At 41.3% G+C, this 26,804-nt stretch overlaps 1 protein-coding gene across 2 annotated transcripts in view; it reads right to left on the bottom strand.

Moving 5' to 3' along the window:
- Positions 1-26,804, bottom strand: part of HOMER3 (homer scaffold protein 3) — a 221,667-nt gene that overhangs the window by 34,106 nt on the left and 160,757 nt on the right. For both annotated transcript variants that reach the window (XM_069767718.1, XM_069767717.1), the window contains 5 exons: positions 21,861-22,017; positions 21,648-21,779; positions 19,001-19,108; positions 12,400-12,518; positions 2,342-2,498 (listed from right to left, as the gene is read on the bottom strand). In XM_069767718.1, coding sequence (XP_069623819.1) covers positions 2,342-2,498; positions 12,400-12,518; positions 19,001-19,108; positions 21,648-21,779; positions 21,861-22,017 — 673 coding nt within the window. The remainder of the gene's footprint in view (positions 1-2,341; positions 2,499-12,399; positions 12,519-19,000; positions 19,109-21,647; positions 21,780-21,860; positions 22,018-26,804) is intronic.

The raw sequence follows: 26,804 nt of genomic DNA, 5'->3' as shown, positions 1-26,804 counted from the left end.
ACATGGGCCCCTCTTTGCATCTGTGACTAAGGGTACATTCACACTGGAGTATATCCTCTCATGCGAAAGAATTGGGCCAATGACAATGACAGAGTTTGAGCCAAGTGTCATCTGAGTGTGATCTGATTCTCTTGCATGAGAAAATGGCAGCGCAGGAGCGAGGAAGATAAAATACTACTCAGCATGAGAAAACAATCACAGATCTGCACTGCCCCACAGTATAACACTGAGCCGAATGCTATCTGATAAAACATTGGATATCACTTGGCCATGTTAGGGTACCGTCACACTGAAACGACGCTGCAGTGATACGACAACGATGTCGATCGCTGCAGCGTCGCTGTTTGGTCGCTGGAGACCTGTCACACAGACAGCTCTCCAGCGACCAACGATCCCGAAGTCCCCTGGTAACCAGGGTAAACATCGGGTTACTAAGCGCAGGGCCGCGCTTAGTAACCCGATGTTTACCCTGGTTACCAGCGTAAACGTAAAAAAAACAAACACTACATACTTACATTCCGGTGTCTGTCCCCGGCGCTGTGCTTCTCTGCACTGACTGTGAGCACAGCGGCCGGAAAGCAGAGCGGTGACGTCACCGCTGTGCTTTCCGGCTGGCCGACGCTCACAGCCAGAGCAGAGAAGCACAGCGCCGGGGACAGACAGCAGAAGGTAAGTATGTAGTGTTTGTTTTTTTTTACGCTTACGCTGGTAACCAGGGTAAAAATCGGGTTACTAAGCGCGGCCCTGCGCTTAGTAACCCGATGTTTACCCTGGTTACCAGTGAAGACATCGCTGAATCGACGTCACACACGCCGATTCAGCAATGTCTGCAGGAAGTCCAGCGACGAAATAAAGTTCTGGACTTTCAGCAGCGACCAACGACATCACAGCAGGATCCTGACCGCTGCTGCGTGTCAAACTGAACGATATCGCTAGCCAGGATGCTGCAACGTCACGGATCGCTTGCGATATCGTTCAGTGTGACGGTACCTTTAGACACCAGTGTGAGTGAACCCTGAAGCATAGGTTGCACCATTACTTTGTCCACCCTTGTTGTCTGTCTAGCTCTTGTTTTAAACTTGTACTTAGCAAACTCCAAACTTGAAGCCGTTAATATCAGAATGATATTGAGTCATGAGAGCGATTTCTGATTTTCACAGTATGGAAGTTTCATGTCTTAAACAAATCAAATCTCAGTACATTTCTTTGGTACAAAAAGAACATTTTATGTCTACTTGTGTTAAGTAAGTACAGCATGGGGGACAAACTGTGTGCATTCACTCAGGCAGGAATAAAAAAAAAAACCCTGACATTGGAAATATGAAAGCTACACTGCTGTCCTACCTTGGTCCGCAAAGTGTTTTGCTGTCTGAGTTAGCCCGCTATTTGTGTTGTAATTTTGACTGACATATGAACACTTGTCAAATTGCAGGCTGTATTTTACAACACCTACACATAAACCATGGTCTTAGGCTTCTTTCACACTTCCGTCTTCCAAATCTGCACAGGATCCGTCAAGACATTGAAATGACGGATCCTGTGCAGATTGTGGAGAACGTGTACACTGGGCCCGTCTTTCTAACGGACCTATCGAGGCTATGTGCACCTGTTGTGTATGCGTCTTCGCAGCAGTTTTCCGCTGCAAAAACGCATACACAACACAAACCAGGTTAAAAAAAATTGCAATATTCTCACCTACAGGAGTCCCGCGCACCGATGCTCCCGGCAGCTAGCATTCCTACGCGAGACCGCGAGATTTCGCAATGCATTACTAGGAACGCTAGCTGCCGGGAGCACCGGTGACGCTGCGCGGGACGTCGGTAGGTGAGAATATTGCAATTTTTTATTTTTTTAATTATTTTTCACATTATATCTTGTTACTATTGATGCTGCAAGAGAAAGAGAGCGAGCGAGAGAGAATTTCCTTGACGGGAAATTCTTCCAAGCATGCTCAGTTTGAAAAGGTGGGACCCGTCGCTGGATTCCTGCTTTTCACAGTCAGCGACGCATCCTGGGTCCATAGGCTTCCATTGTAGCCAGTGACGAGCAACGCAGGATGCGTAGCTGACTAATTTTCCGACGTGCAGAAAAAATGTTCCTCTGAACATTTTCTCTGCCCGACGGACCATTTTTTCATCCGTCACAATCCATCGCTAATACAAGTCTATGGGAAAATGCAGGATCCTGCATTCTCAAAAATCGACGGATTGTGACGGGAGCTGAAAGACGGAAGTGTGAAAGAGGCCTAGTTTCATGAAGGTACTTAAAGTGAAGATGAGTAATTTAATACATATTTGTAGCATAACTTATACAATGTTCCATAAATGATTGCTACCCATACCCTTTGCCGTAATCTTTCTGCCTCCTCTTGATATCCAGCCAGCTGCTTCTTCCACTTCTCCACATTGGCATTTGCTTCCCTCAAAGCAGCAACCAACTTATTGTTGTTGTCCTGAAGACTGAAAAACTCAGCTTCCCATTGCACCTCGCATACTGATCTGGTGAAGAGATACAAGTCATGTTGTATGTATGAAAGTGTAACATATTCATTAAAGGCATTCTCACTTTCTATTGCCATATATTGCAGTCAAGAATTTCAAGGTAGAAGTGTCAAGAGTTATCAAATACTTCCACCATTATGTGTTGTAAAACAGACTTTCTTCAACCAGCAAACCTTTTCTTAAGGTTCCTCAAATATTACAACTTGCAGGTTGATATGCTATAGGGAATACACTGCAAGTCAGTGTGAGAACCACAACAACCTGTCATTATTATGCATATAGTGGCCATTCTAATGGATCCTAAACACAATATTCAGTTGATATGGTGCTAAAGCTTTGAAAGTGATTTCCTCTGGTCTACACAGGTGGTCAAAATTGTTGGTACCCCTCATTTAATGACAGCAAAAAAGCCACAATGGTCATAGAAATAACTTGAATCTGACAAAATTAATAATAAATAAAAAATCTATGAAAATGAACAAATGAAAGTCAGACACTGCTTTTGAACCATGCTTCCACTGAATTTAAAAAAAATAAAACTCATGAAATAGGCCTGGACAGAAATGATGGTACCCCTGAAAATAATGTGACAAAAAGGACATGTTAAATCATGGCATCACTATCTAGCATCACATTGTCTACAATCTTGGAATCCGTGACTGGGCCTGTATATAGGGCTACAGATATTCACTATGCTGTTTGGTGACATGTTGTGTATCACACACAACATGGACCAGAGGAAGCAAAAGAAAGAGTTGTTTCAGGAGATTAGAAAGAAAATTATAGACAAACAGGTAAAAGTTATAACAACATCTCCAAGCAGCTTGATGTTCCTGTGACTACAGTTGCACATGTTATTCAGAAATTTAAGATCCATGGGACTATAGCCATCCTCCCTGGACATGGCTGAAGTAGGAAAATGTATGACAAATCAAAGAGTCGGGTAATACGAATGGTAACAAAGGAGCCCAGAAAAACTTCAAAACAGATTAAAGGTGAACTTCAAGCTCAAGGAACATCAGTGTCAGATCGCACCATCCGTCGTTGTCTGGGGCAAAGTGGACTTCATGGTAGATGACCAGGGTGGACACCATTGGTGAAAAAAATCATTAAAAAACAGACAGGAATTTGCCCAACTTCATGTTGACAAGCCACAATGCTTCTGGGAGAATGTCCTATGGACAGATAAGACAAAAATGGAACTTTTTGGCAAGGGACATCAGCTTTATGTTCACAGACGGAAAAAAGAAGCATATCAAGAAAAGCACACTGTCCCTACTGTGAAACATGGAGGAGGCTCTGTTATGTTCTGGGGCTGCTTTGCTGCATCTGGTACAGGGTGTCTAGAATCTGTGCAAGGTACAATGAAATCTCAAGACTATCAAGGGATTCTAGAAGGAAATGTGCTGACCAGTGTCAGAAAGCTTAGTCTCAGTCGCAGGTCATGGGTCATGCAACAGGATAATGACCCAAAACACACAGCTAAAAACACCCAAGAAAGGCTAAGAGGAAAACCTTGGACTATTCTGAAGTGGCCTTCAATGAGCCCTTACCTAAATCCTATTGAGCATTTTTGGAAAGAGCTTAAACATGCCGTATGGAAAAGGCAACCTTCAAACACGAGACAAATGTAGCAGTTTGCTCTTGAGGAGTGGGACAAAATAACTGTCGAGAGGTGCAGAAGACTCATTGACAGTTACAGGAATCGTTTGATTGCAGTGATTGCATTATTTATTATGCTTATTTATACAGTGCCATCATAGTCCACAGGGCTTTACAGATATTGTCATCACTGTCCCCATTGGGGCTCACAATTTCAGTTCCCTATCAGTACATTTTTAGAGTGTGGGAGGAGACCAGCAAAAACGTACATAAACACATGAAGACCGTATAAACTCCTTGCAGATGTTGTCCTTGGTGGGATTTGAACCCAGGACTAGAGATGGGCGAACACCTGGATGTTCGGATCAAGCAGGTTTGGCGGAACAGTTACAAAAAGTTCAGGTTCGGGTACCCGGACCCAAACCCAATCCCCATTCACTTGAATGAGGGGACCGAACATCCAATGTTTGCCACGCTGTCATGTGCATGATCGCGCAGCAAGCACCTTTTCTGATCGGCGGTAAAATAATTACCGTCAGTCAAACGGCCGCAGTTTCCATGTTATCAAAAGACAGCGGGAGCGCACATCTGTGATCGGAGATATAAAGTTTACCTCCGGTCACTGGTGTCGGCTGATGGGACTACTGCTCCCATCAGCCGACGCTTGCTGCTGCTAATAACAGTGAGATCAGCAGTGGCTGATGGGAGTATTAATCAGCCGGCGCTGTAAATAAATAATTTAAAAAAAAAAACAGGGGTGGGTTCCCCTGTATTTTTGATAACCAACCAGGCAAAACTCACGGCTGGGGGCTGCAACCCTCAGCTGTTAGCGTCAGCAAGGCTGGTTATCAAGAATAGAGTGGTCCCCATTCTGATTTTTTAAATTATTTAAATAAATAATTGTTTAAAAATAATGGCATGGGGTCTCCCCATTTTTGACAACCAGCCATGCTAAAGCAGACAACTGGGGGCTGGTACTCTCAGGCTGGTAAGGGGCCATGGATATTGAACCCCCATCCTAAAAATAGCAGCCCGCAGCTGCCCAGAAAAGGCACATCTATTAGATGCGCCAATTCAGGCGTTTTGCCTGGCTCTTCCCACTTGCCCTGTAGCGGTGGAAAGTGGGGTTCATATTTGTGGGGTTGATGTCACCTTTGTAGTGTCCGGTGATATCAAGGTCACGAATTAATAATGGAGAGGCGTCTATAAAACACCTATCCATTACTAATCCTATAGTTGTATTGTAAATAAAGACAAAGCCAAAATAAAGTTCTTTATTTGAAATAAAACAAAACATACTTTTCCATTTTTATTTAAAAATAACAAACACAGTTATACTCACCTAATGCCTAATTCCACTGAATCTCTCGTCTCCTGTAATAAAACAAAAATAAAAAACAACAATATCCCTCACCTGTCCGTCGTTCTGTCCCACGACGTAATCCATTTCTGGGGGATGAACAGTTTTCAACCTGGACGGTGCCAAGATGCGGCCGTCCAAGCTGAGAACCACTGATGAATGAGCTGCTGAGAGCGCAGCCTCAGTGACTAGCGGTGATGTCATTGAGTTTAATGCAGGTCACTGAGGCTGCGTTTCTTTAACACATACACTGTGTTGCATCAGTGAAAAATAATACATCCGACAAATGTGCTCTTTTACAATAGATTATAAGTTATAACACATGCCTAAAACGCAAAGTGAAAATAGCCATACAGACCACAGGGTACTGATATGCTGCTCTAGTCCAGATGCTATTATATCTAATACAGGACAAGTAAGGAGAGGTCATTGTCTTGGCATTTTTGCATTTTCTATTTTAAGGCACTTTCCCAGATTTTACAAAATTTGCCAAGAAGGCAATGCCATAGAATAATGAAATAGCGTTTATTTACTTGTTGTATTTGCCATTGAAATTGACCAGTTTAGAACCACTAGGATAATTCCAGCCATATTACTCAAACAGTATCAGAGTGCCAACATAATTGATCAACAGATAGTGACAAACAATTTTCATTCTGTCTATATATCTACTATATAATTGTCTATGGGTCACTTCCCTCTATCCTTCTGTCTGTCACGGATATTCATTGGTCGCGGCCTCTGTCTGTCATGGAAATCCAAGTCGCTGATTGGTTACGGCAAAACAGCCACGACCAATCAGCGACAGGCACAGTCCGGCGGCAACATGGCCGCTCCTTCTTCCCCGCAGTCAGTGCCCCCTCCATACTCCCCTCCAGTCAGCGCTCACAGGGTTAATGGCAGCACTAATGGACCGCGTTAAGCCGCGGTGTAACACACTAGGTTAACGCTGTTATTAACCCTGTCTGACCAACGTTTTACTATTGATGCTGCCTATGCGGCATGAATAGTAAAAAGATCTAATGTTAAAAATAATTAAAAAATAAAAAATCGTTATATATTCACCGTCCGTCAGCCCATCGGATCCACAACAGGCCTTTCCCGCTCGCAACCCTCCGGTAACCGGTCCATGCTGCGATCTTGCGAGATGATGACGCAGCGGTCTCGCGAGACTGCTACGTCATCATCTCGCGAGACCGCAATGCACTCTTGAGACTGGAGTGCGGGAGGAGCGTCGGTAACTGCTTCGCTTGAATCCGGGGGCTCTGTAAGGTGAGTATACAACTATTTTTTATGTTAATTCTTTTTTTAACAGGGATATGATGCCCACATTGCTATATACTACGTGGGCTGGGCAATATACTACATGGGCTGTGCAATATACTACGTGGGCTGTGCAACGTGGCTTGGCAATATACTACGTGGGCTGTGCTATATACTACGTGGGCTGTGCTATATACTACATGGGCTGTGCTATATACTACGTGGGCTGTGTAATATACTACGTGACTGGGCAATATACTACGTGACTGGGCAATATACTACGTGGCTGGGCAATATACTACATACTACGTGGCTGGGCAATATACTACGTGGACGGGCAATATACTACGTGGACGGGCAATATACTACGTGGACATGCATATTCTAGAATACCCGATGCGTTAGAATCGGACCACCATCTAGTTATTAATATTGACAAACACTATAACTAACTGTGTGATTGAAATACAGTTATGGCCGAAAATGTTGGAACCCTTGAAATTGCTCCAGAAAATTAAGTATTTCTCCAGGAACATTATTGCAATTACACATGTTTATTTTCTTTGTGTGTATTGGAACAGCACACTGAATGCCTTGACTGTGTGCAAGGCTTCATAAAATTTGAAGACTACCAAAGGATTTTGGGTCGCAATGAAGTGCCAGGTGTCAGAAAGCTGGGTTTGCATCCTAGATTATGGGTCTTCTAGCAGGACAATGACCCCAAACATACTTCAGAACTCTCCAGCGCTTTGTTTCCATCCATTTCTGGGTGTTTCTTGAAGTGGCCAGCAATGTGTCCAGATCTAAATCACATTGAACATCTGTGGAGAGATCTTAAAATTGTTGTTGGGAGAAGGCGACTTGAAATATGAGAGACCTGGAGCAGTTTGCAAAAGGAAGACTGGTCCAACATTCCACTTGAGATGTGTAAGACGTTTGTTGATGGTAAGGTTCACGGAAGCGATTGATTGCAGTTATTTTTTCCTAAGGGTGTGCAGCTAAATATTAGGCTGGAGTCACACACTACGTATAAAAAATCGTTCCGTTTCATCGGTCCATTCATACTATTGGATTAATAATGGACAGGTGTCTTATTAACACCTCTCCAATAGCAAGGTGACATTACCCCTTATTACCCCATATGCCACAGCTACAGGGCAATGGGAAGAGAGAGGATAAGTGCTGGGGACAGATGTTTTTAGCCAGAGGGGGCCAAAAACCATGGTCCCTTTATAGGCTATTAACATCTGCCCGCAGTCACTGGCTTTCCCTCTCTGGCGAAGAAACATATAGAAGAGGGACACATATAAATCTAACGGATATGGATATGCAATGGTTTACTGTATGTAAACCATGTCTCATATCCTGTCGGGTTCTGCAATGACTTTACGAAACCTGACAATTCAATTATCGGGCGCGGGAGAGTAGCATTGGCACTCCACATACAGCGCACGGCACTCTTAGATTTACATCTGCACCGCAGGTAATTAACCCATTATACGGAATCTCTTCCCTTTCTCTGGCACCCCCTTTTTTTGGCGTATGCAGTGGTTTCACTTACCAGTTCATTAACAACTGGATGTTGTATTGCTGGGCATATACTCCATACTTACCTCCCCTATTGGGAAGAACAAATGAATGGGATTTTTTAGACTTATCCTCTGCATGTGCATATACATAATTGTTGGGCCTTTGTGTGATTGTTTTTTTTCTTATTTTATATCACCATAACTTCCATCTCTTTATGGTATAAATACAATCTGGTTAATTATACTCTATTGGCCTGGTGGATTTGTGCTGTGCTATCTCCCTCCTTAGTCTGGTGGTTTCAAAACCCCCCTCCCCTTTGTGTCTTCATGTAAAGCTGATTTTTATTTTAATCATTTATAAATAAACACACGATTTTTAATATCATTCCTTTTTCACTTCCTTTCTTATATGGTATTCCATATCTGAATATGTATTTGTTGTACTGTTGAAGTGACTTCAGCCGCAATTAATTAGGACTATGGGAATAATTGAATTATCTTCTATTCTACTACCTAACTCTCTATGAAATATATATCAATAACATATATACCGTACCTATACTATGTGTATACATTTATTTTATTGATTCTATTTTAACCTGTCAGTGTGATTTTACATTACACTGCACTGAATTGCCGGCTTTTCTCGCAAGTCACACTGATGGTCCGTGTGGTGTGCGAGTTTTTCACGCACCCATAGACTTTCATTGGTGAGTCTCAGCCGTAAAATGTGTGATGGGAGCTGCCCATAGATTAACATTGGTCAGAGTGGTATGCAATTTTTTTGTAGCATAGCACTAGTCTGTATTACTCTAGTGTGACTCCGGCCTTAAATTGAGGGTGCCAACAATTCTGTCTGGCCCATTTTGGGGATTTGTGTGAAATTACGTCCAATTTGCCATTTTCTCTCTGTAATTATTGTGTTGTTCCAATACACATAAAGGAAATAAACATTTGTAGAACCAAACGTGTAATTGCAATAATTTTCTGGGAGAAATACTTCATTTTCTGGAACAATTTCAAGGGTGCCAAGACTTTTGGCCATGACTGTATAACAATATAAAGTTAGGCACTTGTAAAGTAATGGAGAATACTTTTCATTTTTATATGAAAGGATAGTAAAGTACAGTAGGCAATAACCAAATATAACCCACTGGAAAGTGAAATAGAAAATGATTAGGCCTTCTAATCTTTTCCATAAAGGAAAGTGATTTACGGATGTGTCTGCACGCTAATCTTTCCCACAGTAATGAAAAGCTCCAGCACTGCAAGCCAGGAGGTATGAGGTTACACGTAAGCTCTCTGGAGTCATTTCATTCTTGGATGCTATACCATTAGACTCTGCTGTAAAGTTTACAAAGAGTTAATATTCTGAGGAAAATGTGCAGAGCTTCTAAAGATGGAGTGTCCCTGAGTCTCTTGTAATTACTGGGTATTTTAATTGGCTTGTGGCAGATGGAGAGGGAACTAAGCCTTAAATCTGGGTTATACTAACACATTTTCAGTAATTTTATATTATGTGTGTCACTGTAAATCTAAACTTAATAATTTCAGCAGTATACTAAAGGTTTATCCTGATGCAAAATGTAAGGAGTCTGTCAATGTATACACTGTATGTACATTACAAGGAGTCTTTTTATAACATATATGTGCTTTCTTCATATACAGTACCTGTGAGTAACGGTAGGACGATTACCTGGAGGAACGGCCCACATCTGCAATATATCTTTATTTCATATTTTAATTTCCCGCTATGGGGTCTCAAATACTTTGCTATGTCAAGTTGCCATATGGCAGATTAGCTGCAGGTAAGTGGATTTTTTAAAACAGATTCCACAATGAAAACCTGAAAATAAATAAAATATCATCCAAGTAATAGATGTGTAAAAAATCCACAATAACTTGAGGCCGTGCTGAGGATTTTTATATCTGCAGCATTCGCTATTTAGATATCTTCCGTATCTGCTGTGGGTTGTCACATATTGCAATTCAAAGAGTAAAATCCACATTCAGGCTCGAATACACATGATTACCTTGATGCAGATTATGATGCTGACTTGCTGCTATCAGAAGCTTGGCAGCTGCATGAAGCCAAAGTCTAAGGCTACGTTCACACTAGCGTTGTGCGCCGCTGCGTCGGCGACGCAACGCACAACGCACGCAAAAACGCGGCAAAACGCATGCAAAAACGCTGCGTTTTGCGACGCATGCGTCGTTTTTTGCCGAAAATCGGACGCAAGAAAAATGCAACTTGTTGCGTTTTCTTGGTCCGATGCTTGCGGCAAAAAAGACGCATGCGTCGCACAACGCAACAAACAAAAACGCATGCGTCCCCCATGTTAAATATAGGGACGCATGACGCGTGCGTCGCCGCTGCGTCGCCCGACGCTAACCCGACGCACACTAGCATAACGCTAGTGTGAACGTAGCCTAAGTTATCTCAGGCTACTCTATTTGCCTTTTATGTAAATGTAATGTAATGTTGGGGAACAGTCAGGAGGTTCCAGAGCCAGCCATGTTGAATTACATGTACAATCCTTAGTTTTTGGGGGAGATAAGGCTATTATCTCCATTTTTCCACCATTCAAAATAGCTTAATGTCCCAAGTATAGGCAAAGATTTGTTGGATGAGTGAGCAAGCTAACTAGTGATGAGCGAATATACTCATTACTCAAGATTTCTCAAGCACACTCGGGTGTCCTCCGAGTATTTTTTAGTACTCGGAGATTTAGTTTTCATCGTCGCAGCTGAATGATTTACAGCTACTAGCCAGCATAAGTACATGTGGGGGTTGCCTGGTTGCTAGGAAATCCCCACATGTACTTATACTGGCTATGAGATGTAAATCATTCAGCTGAGGTGAGGAAAACTAAATCTCTGATAAACTTATCTTCAGAAGCAGAGGTGACTCTTGGTCTTCCTTTCCTGGGGTGGTCCTCATGTGATCCAGTTTCTTTGTAGCGCTTGATGGTTTTTGCCACTGCACTTGGGGACACTTTCAAAGTTTTCCCAATTTTTCGGACTGACTGAACTTCATTTCTTAAAGTAATGAAGGCCACTCATTTTTCTTTACTTAGAATTTGTATTAGGCTGCCGTCACACATTCAGTATTTGGTCAGTATTTTACATCAGTATTTGTAGCCAAAACCAGGAGTGGGTGATAAATACAGAAGTGGTGCATATGTTTCTATTATACTTTTCCTCTAATTGTTCCACTCCTGGTTTTGGCTTCCAAATACTGATGTAAAATACTGACCAAATACTGCTAGTGTGACGGCAGCCTTATAGCAAGAAAAAAGCAGCTAACAGTCTATTCAGCAGGACGATCAGCTGTATATCCACCAGACTTCTGCACAACACAACTGATGGTCCCAACCCAATTTATAAGGCAAGAAATCCCACTTATTAAACCTGACAGGCCACATCTGTGAAGCACCTCTTGAAGCTCATCAAGAGAATGCCAAGAGTGTGCAAAGCAGTCATCAAAGCAAAAGGTGGCTACTTTGAAGAACCTAGAATATAAGACATATTTTCAGTTGTTTCACATTTTTTGTTACGTATATAGTTCCACATGTGTTATTTCATAGTCTTGATGCCTTCAGTGTGAATGTACAATTTTCATAGTCATGAAAATACAGAAAAATCTTTAAATGAGAAGGTGTGTCCAAACTTTTGGTCTCTGTACTGTATATATATATACAGTATATATATATTTTTGTCTATATATATATATATATATATATATATATATATACACACAGACAAAAAGTTGGCTGGTGGGAGCTGCCCCATAGCTTAAAATTGGTCCGAGTGCAATCCAAAGTCAATTGGAGGCATTAAAGACAACCAGGAGTCTTTTTGAGCATTTTTGCTCAAAGAACAGCTAGCAGTTTCTTTATTGCTGAGTTAAAGACAACATCCGGAAAACGCTAGTAAAAAAGATGGCACCAAAAATCCTGGAAAACACTAAAAAAACTGACAGTGGTAAAAAATGTTGAAAAACATTTAGAAAATGACCCAATAAAATGCTGTAAAAATATATGAGGAAAAAAAAAACTGGGGTGTGCACATGCCCTTAGAGAGAACACTTTTCCTCTTTCATACAGTATATATCTCAGTAAAAATATGTCTGGTATGTATTTACCCTTCTGACAACATCTTCTTGACACGTTCTCGTTCTGTACTGAGCTCCATCTCTGCACTTTGGCTCCTGAACAGCTTATCATCTGGTCCATTGGCACTTATGATCGGTGAAGGTACTATCTAGGGAGAATAAAATATGTTAAACTAGAGATCATAGAGATCCTAATGTAGGCCGCATGTGAATTCCCCATGGTTATCTATGACTTCTATTGATTTTAGAATGTTCCAAAAGAGATAAAACAAGGGTGTAAAAGGTCAACCTGTCCCTGACACAACATTTTAACTATAAAAACTCAGATCCTTCTCATGCATGCAGATTGAATGTTAAAACCTATTAATTGGACCTCACATTGGCTCTGCACAGATGCAAGGTAAGATGTCCTGCTCGGAGCATAGGTAGCATAAAATTCTCAATTCACTTAAAATATTGCCAAGATGCTACAATGGTTATGTATACATCCCTGTTAAAATGCCAGGGTTGTGTCATGTAAAAAAATCAAAGCAAACTTTTTACTACGTTTAGTGTCAATTGAAAAATAAGATGAAATGTTTTCAAGTGGAAAAAGAAAAAGAAACAACTAAGATAATATGATTGCATAACGATGCACACCCCTAAACTAATACTTTGTTGAAGTATCCTTTGAATTTATGACAGAATTCAATATTTTTTGGTAGGAGTCTATCAACATGGCACATCTAGAATTGGCAATCTTTGCTCACTCTTTCTTGCAGTAGAGCTCCAAGTCTGTCAGATTGCATGGACATCTCCTCTGTACAGTCCTCTTCAGTTCAACCCACAGATTAATATTTAGAACTTTCAATAATTCACTCAACCTTGACTAAAGCCACAGTTCCAGTTACCAAAAACAGCCCCAAAGCATATTACTGCCTTCTCCATGCTTCACTGTGGGAATTGTGTTCTTTAGTTGATGCCCAATATTGACTTTGCATTAAAAAATCCTTTTGGAACTATGGCTAAAAAGCTCAATCTTGGTTTCGTCAGACCACAACAGGTGGTCCCACATGCTTTGGCAGACTTAATGTAGGTTTTGGCAAAGCATAGCTGGGCTTGGCTATTTTTCTTTGTATTACAATACATCTGTCTTGCTACCCACAGGTCAGATATTTGAAGAATATGGGAGATTGTTGTCATGAGCAGTACACAACCAGTAGTTGCCAGAAATTCCTGCAGGTCCTTTAGTGTTGCAGTAGGACTCTTGGCACCCTCCTGGACCAATTGTCTTCTTGTCTTTTTATCAATTTTTAAGATACTTCTAGTTCTAGGTAATGTCACAGTTGTTCCAAATTTAAGCCACCTCCTCATGACTATCTTCACAGTGTTCCATGTTTTATCTAATACCTTAACATTTTTTTGTATCTTTCCCTTAGCAGATAACTTTCAACAATGAGATCCCTTTGCTGTGTTGTAAGCTGTTTACGGCCCATGGCCTTTGTTGGAAAAGACAACTAAGAAAATGACGGCAAAATCCTATTAGATCAGCTAAACTTTATAACAAGTTATTCAAAATCACGGTAAATGATGGCAGCTATGTACTGACTACTAATTATCATGGGTTTAAATGTGATTGGCTAATTCTGAACACAACCATATCCCCAATATTAAGACAGTGTTAATAATTATGCAACCACTTTATTTTAGTCTTATATTTATTTTCCCATTCAAAATTATTTTATTTTGTTTCTTAATGGATTTCTACAGATTATGGGTGACTTTAAAAGTGAAAACATTCTGAGATTATACTTCTTGGTATGATTTTTTACATGACAGTAAAATGCCATTTTAATAGGGGTGTGTAAACTTTTTATATCCAACATATTTTGTCAGTTTGCCTCAATGTACATTATTTAATTTGCTAAAAATGTCATGTATGTCTAAAATACAGTAGATCCTAAAAAAGACCTTAATAGGTCTCTGTAAAGCTAGTCTTTTTCTAACAAGCAAATGACATTTAAGAGTTAAAGTATCCTCTGGATATAGCCTTATTTAACCCAGTCAACACTGGTAAGAGGCTCCAGGCTCAGAGAAGCTAAATTAAGAGCTTCACATGGATATAACAGCTGAGCCAAAGACATTAGGGAAAAGAAATGACAGGCAAGGCTGCGAGAAATTGATTAGTCTGTGTACTTAAATATGTAAAAGATGGATGCCCCACTATTGGCCCTCCTGTCTCACATTGATTTTATGCAGCACTGTTACATTATTTCAATTTGCACAAGATTATATTGTACATTAGTTTATTTGTAAGTAAACTAATGTACGGCACATAATCTAACAGCAGAATTGCAACACCAATAAGAAAAAGACTTGTAATCATGGAAATTATAAGATCAATAGACATAGTAAGGATATGCAAATGATGAAAAAGTGGAAATAGAATTTTAAAAATATATCAACTTATTCAGTATCAAGTATGAGCACCACACACATGATATCAATGAGGATTCCAATGGTTGTCTGAGGACCGTCCTGCCATGCTGATTACACTAGAGCATGCAAATACTCAAGATCAGATCTGGTCGATGAGACAAAAATGTCTTCTGGGACATTTAAAAAATATAGTCATATCACTGGTTCCACGACCAAATCAATGTAATGCCGAGATGCTAGTGTAACTGGAATGAAGAGGGTCCGGCTACCACATAATATGCCACCACACACATTAATCCCGGAAGTAGGACCGGTGAGGCGTTCCCTCAGGATGGACTCCCTCGTGGCATTGCCTATGTGTTCTCAAGTAAAAAACACTGGCTCAATATAACAAACGCCTCACGCCTTATTAAAGCCGTATAGCAGTCATTCCTTTCAACTGCCTATAGTCCATCATACGTCACAGAAAAATATCTTCTTCGTAGTATTTATATAAGAAAAATCCTTTGTATATACACACACTTTCATATTGAATTCATTATAATCACCACAGTGAACAACTTATCCAGACTGCACTGCGGGCTTATCCAAGCTTCCAAGCTGCAGTTACTGTAGATCCTCGGTGAGGGCTGTAAATGCGCATTCATGGCTTCCGATAAGATGAACAGGAGGTCAGAGACACTGATCAGATTACAGGGAGGCATGCCTGTTGCCTACGTCTTCTCATCATATTCGAAGAATAGCAAGTAGTGACCCATTCTGTACCTAAAGTGAAATTGGACATCACATACCAAGCTTAAGGTGTCAAAATGTGTGTACACAAAGCATTTGAAGGCATTTCCACCACATTAGACTATGAGCCAGATGTCCAGCTACAGGTGTTCAACTGATGTCATGCCACTGCTCTCGAAGGCTATCATGGTTTACAGCAAGCCGGCAATGGAGATCTATTCTCTTCAGCAATGAGTCTTGGATGCATTGAAAGCCAGAGACTGGTCTGGAGACAACATGAACAACACCAAGAGGTCAGCACGAATGAATGTGCAAAGTGCCCATGAGCTGTTTTTCATCATGACCACACCAGTGTACAGGTTCCTCATACTACTGTAAGCAGCCAGCCTGGCCGAAATGTGCTACCATGGCCCTCAGTGGCTCCAAACTTGTCCAACATTGAACACATCTGGGACGCCATTGGTCGGCAATTGCAAAGAGAGTTGCCAGAAGCGGATATTGATGATTTCTATGCCCAAGTAGATTCAGCATGGCAGAAAATTCTTCAGACAACCATGAATAAATTTATTGATAGCAGTGTGGCGTTTATACTTGATACTGAGTAAATCGAGATGTTTTGACATTTTGCTTTCATTTTTTTTAGGTAAATAAAAACTGCAACTGACCCTGCTGGTTCCCGTACAGACTAGAGATCTTGACCAGCAGTCTCTAAAGATTACTGCGTGAGCAGAGACAGCCATAACAACAGAATAGAAGATGGCAGTTCAAACCTAAACTGTCTAAAAGGGTGTTGAGTGCTTCACATACTTCCTAAATAGCCGGAGGGCAGCGCAGAGTGTAAATTACCGACAAAGTGGAATGTATGCTGAGCTATAGCAGAATGGCTGAACATCCACAAGAAACTATCACCAGCAGGAAATTCCAGCAGGGGGACAGAATATAAAGCCGCACCCAAGAGGTGATAGATCAGACAATGAAAACACCTGTGTCATGCTAAACACACTGCAGCCAGAATTACAGAACCTAAACACCCGGAGAAGAGATGGGTCTGCTGTGGCTCTGCGGACAGAGAAACCGACCACAAAACACAGGTTCGAAGACAGGAGCATGACAATTATCATGCTTACTGATCCTGAGATTTTCAGAATTCCACAACTTTTCTTTCTTATTATTGCAATTTCATTTTTGTATTTCAGATTATTAATGAAGTTGGTTTAAACATTTTTTTTTCAATTTAGCTCTATGTGTATCTGAAGTTCCAATGCAATAATCGTGGAACAGCTTGTTTAAAACCGACAGAGTTTTTCACCCATTTGTTCAATGCAGTGGTTAGTCCAGTAGTCTTGTCCAGCGTCTGGCACTCTGTAGGATGCCTGAATGCCAGGATATTGCACTGCCAGTCTGTGGAATTGCCAAGGTCCACCACTCCAGCATTATATAAAGCCGTTTAGGTGGGTGTGGGAACTACAGGCAGAGGCAGTTCAACATGGGGAGAAGGAAGTAAACATGACGGGAAGTATAGTAGAAATAGGTGGAAGAAAAAAGAAAAACAGAAACAACTGGCACAAAAAGTAACATAGTAACATAGTAACATAGTTAGTAAGGCCGAAAAAAGACATTTGTCCATCCAGTTCAGCCTATATTCCATCATAATAAATCCCCAGATCTACGTCCTTCTACAGAACCTAATTGTATGATACAATATTGTTCTGCTCCAGGAAGACATTCAGGCCTCTCTTGAACCCCTCGACTGAGTTCGCCATCACCATCTCCTCAGGCAAGCAATTCCAGATTCTCACTGCCCTAACAGTAAAGAATCCTCTTCTATGTTGGTGGAAAAACCTTCTCTCCTCCAGACGCAAAGAATGCCCCCTTGTGCCCGTCACCTTCCTTGGTATAAACAGATCCTCAGCGAGATATTTGTATTGTCCCCTTATATACTTATACATGGTTATTAGATCGCCCCTCAGTCGTCTTTTTTCTAGACTAAATAATCCTAATTTCGCTAATCTATCTGGGTATTGTAGTTCTCCCATCCCCTTTATTAATTTTGTTGCCCTCCTTTGTACTCTCTCTAGTTCCATTATATCCTTCCTGAGCACCGGTGCCCAAAACTGGACACAGTACTCCATGTGCGGTCTAACTAGGGATTTGTACAGAGGCAGTATAATGCTCTCATCATGTGTATCCAGACCTCTTTTAATGCACCCCATGATCCTGTTTGCCTTGGCAGCTGCTGCCTGGCACTGGCTGCTCCAGGTAAGTTTATCATTAACTAGGATCCCCAAGTCCTTCTCCCTGTCAGATTTACCCAGTGGTTTCCCGTTCAGTGTGTAATGGTGATATTGATTCCTTCTTCCCATGTGTATAATCTTACATTTATCATTGTTAAACCTCATCTGCCACCTTTCAGCCCAAGTTTCCAACTTATCCAGATCCATCTGTAGCAGAATACTATCTTCTCTTGTATTAACTGCTTTACATAGTTTTGTATCATCTGCAAATATCGATATTTTACTGTGTAAACCTTCTACCAGATCATTAATGAATATGTTGAAGAGAACAGGTCCCAATACCGACCCCTGTGGAACCCCACTGGTCACAGCGACCCAGTTAGAGACTATACCATTTATAACCACCCTCTGCTTTCTATCACTAAGCCAGTTACTAACCCATTTACACACATTTTCCCCCAGACCAAGCATTCTCATTTTGTGTACCAACCTCTTGTGCGGCACGGTATCAAACGCTTTGGAAAAATCGAGATATACCACGTCCAATGACTCACCGTGGTCCAGCCTATAGCTTACCTCTTCATAAAAACTGATTAGATTGGTTTGACAGGAGCGATTTCTCATAAACCCATGCTGTAATTTAGCATAATGATCATAATATACTCTTTGCACCATTCATAAAAGAGTAAAGTGTTGCTAATGTATATAAGTAATTCTGAAGCTTCTCAGAATAGATAATATGTGACATAAATCAAGGATCATAGAAAATATTCAGCCCAATGGCTGAAACCCAGATGTTGATGACCTGACACCCTAACATTGATTGTTGATCGATGAAAAACTGGTCTAGCACAATTATGCCTGACAAATAACAAACAGTTATCGGAATGAGGCCTGAGGTACATCAAGTCCAATCTGCATTTGTCAGGTAATAATGGACAATTACATGTATAATGAATTGTTATCAGGCAAATTGTCTTTAATTACCCCATGATATAGGCTGTTGGACTCCAGCCGCAGGGATGCTTTTAATGTGATAAAGTGATATATGGTCACCCTATCTAAACCTCATGGATTCTGAAAGCAATGACCTCCCATCCTTCAGTCACCTAGCCGCTGAGGCCTTATCTTAATAATGTCCAGTGAAACCAACATGCTGTCTGTCCAATGCTCTGGAGTCCATGGATTTTCCATGCTCACTCACTCATTTCATTTCATTTATTACTTTCCTGTTCACGGTGCCTTACCTGCTGTGCAGTGATATTAAGAGCTGGATTTGTCAGGTCCGTTTTATCCTGAGATTTCTCTCTTGCCAGTCGGGCAGCTTCTCTCACTTCCTGGAACTTCTCTGCGAACTGAAGTCAGGAGCGTCATTTATAAAAAAAAAACAAGTGTTACTTTTTTACAATTTTACAGATTTCATATAAGTTGTTACAATACTTTGTAGCAATAATATGTCAATCCGTTTGTTTTCAAAGTAAATTTGCTGCTACATGTTGGAGACCCTAGTTTGGGATTTCTTAAAACCAGCAATTAGAGCAAATATTTTCAGTTTTGATTAAAACCCAGATTTGCTCATTAACTGGAAGACGGAAACTAAACCTCATCTACTGTATATATCATGGAAAACTGTTTGCATATTGTGCGGACCTGTAATATAATTACCACAGCGTTCAATGTGCCTAAACTCAGCCTCTATGTTTATTCAATTTTGCAAAATAACTGTAACCTTTACCATTCCCACTCTTGGGGCTCATGCAGACATCCATGGATCTCCGTCTGATCACAGACTGGTTGCTAGTCTCCGGACTGGAGCATGATGGCTTCATATATGTTTATGAGAGCTGCAGCCAATCCATGCATTGTGGTCCACGACTGCATGAGCCCTTAAGGCTACGTTCCCACAATGAGTATTTCATGAGGTTTTGCACCTATTAGGTTGCTTGAGTTTTTAATGCATTTTTTTTTTGCCTGAGTTTTTATTGTCTCTTTTTGGTAGGTTATGTTTTTAATAAATCTGCTCAGTTTTGTGCATCTAATGCAATTCTATGGGAAAAATCCAAACAAGAAAAATTAACATGTTGCGTATTTCAAACACGCACCGCAGATCAGTTTATGCTGCATAAAAAAAGCACACTTTGCTGAAACTGGAAGAATCTGCGTAATAAAGTGATCAAAAACTCATTGGGGGAACATACGATGTTTTCCAATACATTAACATTGATAACTTATCCCTAGGATAGGTCTTCAATGACTAATCGAAGGGGGTGCGAGACCCGTCACCCCTGCCAATCAGCTGTTCCTGGTGTCAGTGGCTGCCAGAACTGCTCAGTTACATAGCTGTACTGCACAGCTCCGTCAGCTCTATACAATAGGGGGTGGATGTGCAGTACCCGAGGCCACTATTGTTGTGAGTTCTGTTTTTGGGCTCCCTCTGGTGGTTACTGATGGTACTGGGTGATTTGTGTTCTGCTGTCTCTGGTGTCCACCTGTTCTATTAGGATTTGGGAGTTTCCTATTTAACCGGGCTTTCTTGTCATTTCCCCGCCGGCTATCAAGGTTATCAGAGTGTTTTGTTACCTCAGCTTCTGGCTTCAGTTATCTTCAGGACAAGCTAAGTTTTTGTTTTTCTTGTTCCACGTTTTGATTTATTTTTGTCTTGTCCAGCTTGCATATAATTGTTTCTTTGCTGCTGGTTGCTCTAGCGGGCTGTAATTGCTCCTCATGTTCCATGAGTTGGAACATGAGTTCAAGTAATTACAGGATGGTTTTTTGAAGGGTTTTTTGCTGACCGCGCAGTTTACTTTTGTATCCTCTGCTATCTAGTTTTAGCGGGCCTCATTTTGCTGAATCTGATTTCATACTGTGTATGTGCCTTCCTCTCATTTCACCGTCATTATATGTGGGGGGCTGCTATTTCTGTGGGGTATTTCTCTGGAGGCAAGAGAGGTCTGTGTTTCTTCTAATAGGGGAAGTTAGATCTTCGGCTGGTGCGAGACGTCTAGGATCAACGTAGGCACGTTCCCTGGCTATTGTTATTTGTGTGTTCAGGTTTAGGGTCGTGGTCAGCTCAGGTTCCATCACCCTAGAGCTCGTTGGTGCTTGTCCTTTTGTGATTCCCTGCCATTGGAATCATGACACACTATGCTGTCGAAAGAGAGAACTGTGCAGCTCCGTAACTGAGCAGTTCCAGCTGCCGCTGACACCATGACCAACTGATCGGCAAGCTTGCCAGGTGTCGCACTCGCACCGATCAGACACTGATGACCTATGCTAATGATAGGTCAGCAATTTTAAAGTAGTGGACAACCTCTTTAACCAAACACAGAGGTATTGTATGCTTGAAGTATTGTATCTGGGGAAAATATTATGCTTAAAGAGGTTGTCCACTACTTTTTCATTGTTCAATGTCTGATTGGTCGGGGTCCAACACCCGGCACCCTTGCCAATCAGCTGTTCTGGTGCCGGGTGCCGTAACAGCTTGATAGCGGAGCTGCTCTGTTACTGGTCGTGGCTGGGTACTGCACATCTGCCTCCTACTGAAATCAATAGGAGGCAGATGTTTAGTACCCTGTCACCGCCACTATCAGAAGATGGAGCAGCTCAGAAATCAAGTCTTTCCGGCCAGCGAAAACAGCTGGTTAGTTGGGGTGCAGGGTGTCGGACCATAACAGATGAGACATTGATGAGCTCTCCTACGGAAAGGTCATCAATGAACAAGCAGTGGACAACCTCTTTATAAGGCAATACATATACCCAGTGTGCTGCCATACTGCGTATGGATTCCAAAAACACAGTGTGAGTACTAGTCAATTACAGTAATTCAGTAAATACAGTCTGCTTCTGATGGTTTGCATACATTATATCTGAACATTTTTTGTATTCTTCATTTACCTGGGTCAGGTTCTGTTCCGAGGCAAAGCCCAAACCATATACTGTGTTAGCTCGACTGTCAGCCCACTGTCCAAATTTCTGAGAAGTCTTAGTGAAGGTCATGTTTGGGGTAATAGTGCTGTTGATAATAGCCTATAAAATAAATTAGTCACTCAGGAAAAATTGAGCTTATTCTGCATTGTCAAACACATATCACCCGCCCCAATGCCTCACCTTTGTGCCACCCACGCTAATGATCCGATACACATTTCTTGTAGCATCAAAGAAGTATGATACAGTAGCAGCATGTTTGCTGGCTGGAATCCAGTTCTTTTTGGTGACAGGATCAATTTGAAAAACATGGGCTCGGGTGCTGAATATGGGTTGTTCCCTAGAAAAGAGAAACCATCAGAAAAATCTATCAGAAAACTCTCAGAAGAATGAACATATACCTTTTTATGTTAAACGACTTGCTGTGCTTGTGTTAAGTTTTCTGAGCGCCTTTTATCCACTCCAGGTTTCTAAAAAGCATTTAAAAGAGGTAGCATGTCCTTTCTTATGGGGTTTTCTGCTCTGCAAGACACTCTGTACTTTACAACGTAAGTCAATGGGAAAGCTCAAAAGTTCACAGAAAACAACCATACGTCTTTTGCCATCATTTTGCTTAAAACATTTTTAGTGGTTTCCTAATTTTTCTTTGGAATGAAAAGAAAACGACTGTAAAATAACAGTAAAGAAGACTTCACAGAAACCATGGGAAAACTCTTAAAAAAAACACCATCAGCCAAAACATTGGAAAAACACTCATGAAAAGACCACAAAATAACAACACAAAAGCTTTAGGAAAAAAAAGCTGGAGTGTCTTCTGCTTGAAAACGGATAGGATTGGCTGAGTTTAAAAGATGTTCTGTGCAAGTAGAATAACTGGGTACTCAATGACCCTCAATGATCAGGTCTTTTTGAAATTCATAAAAACACTGAAAAATATAATCAGCCAGCTTATCATACAAATTATGTTTGCTTGAATATAAATCACATTTACCCACATTGTAGCCCAGAATTTTAGGCCACCATCATTTTTTAGGGAAATCTAGTACCTGTAACTTTCTGTATTATCTTTCATGTCATCTAAGGCTCTATCAACCATGACAACATTCTGTGACTAAAACATTCTGTGACTAAGAGTTAGGGTAAGCTCACACAGGGCGTTTTTGCTGCCTTTTTATGCTAATTTTCAGCTGCTTTTTTTACCAGCAAAGCCTATGAGATTTCAGAAATCTCATGCACACACATTGGTATTTTGTGCTTTGCTGCGTTTTTTGGATGTCACTTCTTTCAGCGTTTTTGCTGCGTTTTTTCACCCATTGACTTGAATGGGTGTTGAAAAAAACGCAGCAAAAATGCAGCGAAAACGCAGGTATCATTATTTGCTGCATTTTTGCTGCTGAAAATCCAAGGACATTAGCATGGACAAAGAGAAAAAAACGCACCAAATACGCAATAAAAAAAGCACTAAAACGCACCTAAACCTGCGTTGTTGACACAGCTTCTTTCCTGCCAAGAAGATCAGGTTTTGCTGCAGGAAAAAAAAGCAACAAAAACGCCCTGTGTGAACTTACCCTTATATAGTCTCACTGTGCTACAGTAACGATTCCTCTGTGAAGATGGTGAAACTTTAAACATAAAGCATGCCTCTTTGATTAAAACGGACCTGTCAGCAGTTTTTTTCTCAGTAACCAACAAGCAGTGTCAGGTTGCCGCCATTATGCTGATTACAGTGATACCTTGGCTGATGAAATCCATCTTGTGGCTGTTGTTTAATCTTTATTTTCAGTTTTCAGTTTATGACATTCTCCTGTTCCGATGTGGCCTGTGGGGGAGGGGAGTCTTTATGTGGTGCTCTGCTTACATATTCATCTGTATGGCTTATCACAGGTTAGTGTTCCTTTAGTGACCTGCCCCCTTTTTTACATACTGCATAGAATATTGTTGATATTACTATTGATAATATTGTTGATAATGCATTTAATATTGTGGTTATTGTAAGGCTTAGAAAAAAAATTACATCTAGCAAAATTGCACGGCTGGTGGCAACTGTGCAATAGCATCTATTACTTACTGATAGATGCTACTGTGCAGGCGTCGCTGCCATTTTGCTGCAGCCAAATGTTTTTTTCCTCCAGCAAAATGGTGGCGGCACAGGTAAAGAAGCATCTAGACCAACCTTTTTGTTGATGAAAAAAAATATGGCATAATGGCGGTGGCACTTGCACAGTAGAATCTATCGGCATGCAGTAGATGTTACTATGCAAGTGCTGCTGCCAGCGCCATTTTACTGGAGGAAAAAAAAATTTGGCTGCAGCAAAATGCTGGCCGCGTTTGTGCAGTATGCTGCAGCGCAAGCGCCGCCAACGGCAACATTTTGATGAAGAAAAAAAATAAATTGGCAGCAGCACAATGGTGGTGGCGCTTGAGACAGATGCTACTGCGCAGGCACCGCCGCTGACATTTTGCTGGATGTAAAAAATGTTCTAAGCCTCACAATAGCTGACAATATTATATGCATTATCAACAATAATGCATATCAACAATAACATCAACAATATTATATGTGTTATGTAAAATAGGAGGAAGGTCACTGTCTTAAGCCCATAAGCATGCATATGTAAGCAAAGCACCACATAAAGACCCCCCACAGGCCACCCCGGAGCACGAGAATTGCATTAAATGAAAACTGAAAAAAAGATAAAAACAACAACCACAAGACGGATTTAATCAACCAAGGTATAATTTTAATCAGTATAGCAGCATCAACCTGACAATGTTTGTAGATGTCATTTCTTGTCCAACCTCTTCATTTACGTACTCCATTGAAGAATAATGTTTACACGCACAGATATAGATAGATAGATCTACAGATAGATAGATAGATAATACCAAGCCCAATGTTTAGTAATAAACATAATAAAATGGTACATAAACAGTTAAATAAAGAAACACACACACACAAAATCTGGGTTAGACCGGGGTCACACTTGCGAGAAACTCGCACAAGTCTCGCCCCTCAATACCCGGCACTGCCGCCGGCACTCAGACTGGAATTTTCAGCTACACAAAAATACATGTAGCTGTACACTCCAGTCCCGAGTGCCGGGTATTAAGGTGCGAGACTCGTGCGAATTTCTCACAAGTGTGACCCTGGCCTTAAATGCAATATCTGTTTAATATAAAAAAAAAGGTGTGGGCTGCCGCACAATTTTCTGCGCCAGAGAGGGAAAGCCAGCGACTGGGGGCAGATGTTTATAGCCTGGGAAGGGGTTAAAACCATGAATCTTCCCAGGCTTTGAATCACAGCCCGCAGCTGTATATTTAGCCTTTACTGGCTATTAAAATAGAGGGACCCCCCAAAAAATGATGTGGGGTCCCCCTATAATTAATAGCCAAAAAACGCTATGCAGAGAGCTGCGGGCTGATATTCAGAGCCTAGGAAGGGGCATGAATATTGCCCCCCCCCCCCTGGCTACAAACACCAGTCACCGCCATCCCAGAAATGGCACATCTCTAAGATGCCCTGTAGCAGTGGCATATGGGGTAATAGGTGGTTAATGTCACCTTTGTATTGTAAGGTGACATCAAGCCAGCTTAGTAATGGAGAGGATTCAATAAGACACCCCTCCATTACTAATCCTATAGTTGTTATATGTTAAATAAACACACAGCCAGAATAAAGTATTTTAGTGAAATAAAACACCACACATTTTTCCCTTATTTATTGTTCTGCTAATCCATGCAACGCCCTCAATCTCCTGAAAAAAAATAAACAAATAAACCAACACAAATACTCCCTGTTCCAACACAGTCCATTTAATAATGACTGTCTCACAAAGATCTCCCCTATAGAGCTGTCACATCAGGAGATGTGACCACTCTACAGGGCCTTCAGTGACACACTGACAGGAGACAATGGCTCCTGCAGTGTTATCACTGAAGAGTTTACCCGAGTTCAGGCTCTCATTTTACGGCAATTCTACGTGAGAATTTTCCCATGCAGCATTGCCGGTGACAGCGACCTCTGACGGTGGAGTGACCTCTGATGTCATTGTCTCACCAGAGCCCCTGGAGAGCGGCCACATCTGCCAATGTGACAGCTCTCCATTGGAGATCGTTGTGGGACACTCGTCATTACATGGATTACATCGGAACAGGGAGTATACTGTTGGTTTATTATTTTATTTTTTACAGGAGATCGAGGGCGTCGGGGATTAGCTGTGTGGTGAGTATATACTGTATATGTGCGTATATGTTTTTCTTTATACAGTAGCCAGATGATGGGATTACTACTGTCCCATTGTCGGCTAGCTGTCACTCTAGCAGGCATAGCCGGATGGGACTAGTGGTCCCATCGGACGATGTCTGCCTTCACACAGACCCGCACACAGACACGCACGCACACAAACACACACAGCCCCGCAGACACCCGCAACCGTGTGCTCGGCCAGCAAGCAGCACAAGCAGGGGAGAGGGGATGAAAGAAAAAAACAACGTGGGGTCCCCCCTATATTTTACAAACTACCCGGCAAAACTCACAGGTGCGGGCTGCTATTCTGAGGCTGGTAAGGGTCCATGGATATGGGCCCCCCAGCCCGGTTCTTCCCACATGTCCTGTAGTGGTGGCAAGTGGGGTAATGAGGGGTTAATGTCACCTTCCTATTGTAAAGTGACATTAAGCCGGCTTAGTAATGGAGAGGTGTCAATAAGACATCTATCCATTTCTAATCCTATGGTTGTTAAAAGGTTAATCAAACACACCACACAGTTAGAAAAAAGTCACCTTGTGCTCAAACAGTAGTTTCCAAACTATCCTAAACTTTTGCAATCCAAAAGCCAAATAGCATTCTTTCCCTTCTGTGCTCTGCATTTGTCCAAACAGTAGCTTTTGACTACATATTGGGTATTGGCGTGTTCATGAGAAATTTCTTTACAATTTGTGGCTCCTATTATTTCCTATTTCTCCTTCTGAAAAAACATATTCGACGATAAAGCATCTATTTAGTGGAGAAAAATGTACGTTTTTCATTTCTCTCGTCCCTATGTTATAAACTTTTGAGAAACATGTGGGTCCAAAAGGGTCACTAGACCCAGAATAAATTCTATGAGGTGTGCACTTGAGGGGAATTT

This window comes from Ranitomeya imitator, chromosome 1, assembly GCF_032444005.1.
Source record: "Ranitomeya imitator isolate aRanImi1 chromosome 1, aRanImi1.pri, whole genome shotgun sequence".
Classification (NCBI taxonomy): domain Eukaryota; kingdom Metazoa; phylum Chordata; class Amphibia; order Anura; family Dendrobatidae; genus Ranitomeya; species Ranitomeya imitator.
The sequence above is the reverse complement of the archived record's forward strand: the minus strand, read 5'-3'. Positions and strand labels throughout refer to the sequence as shown.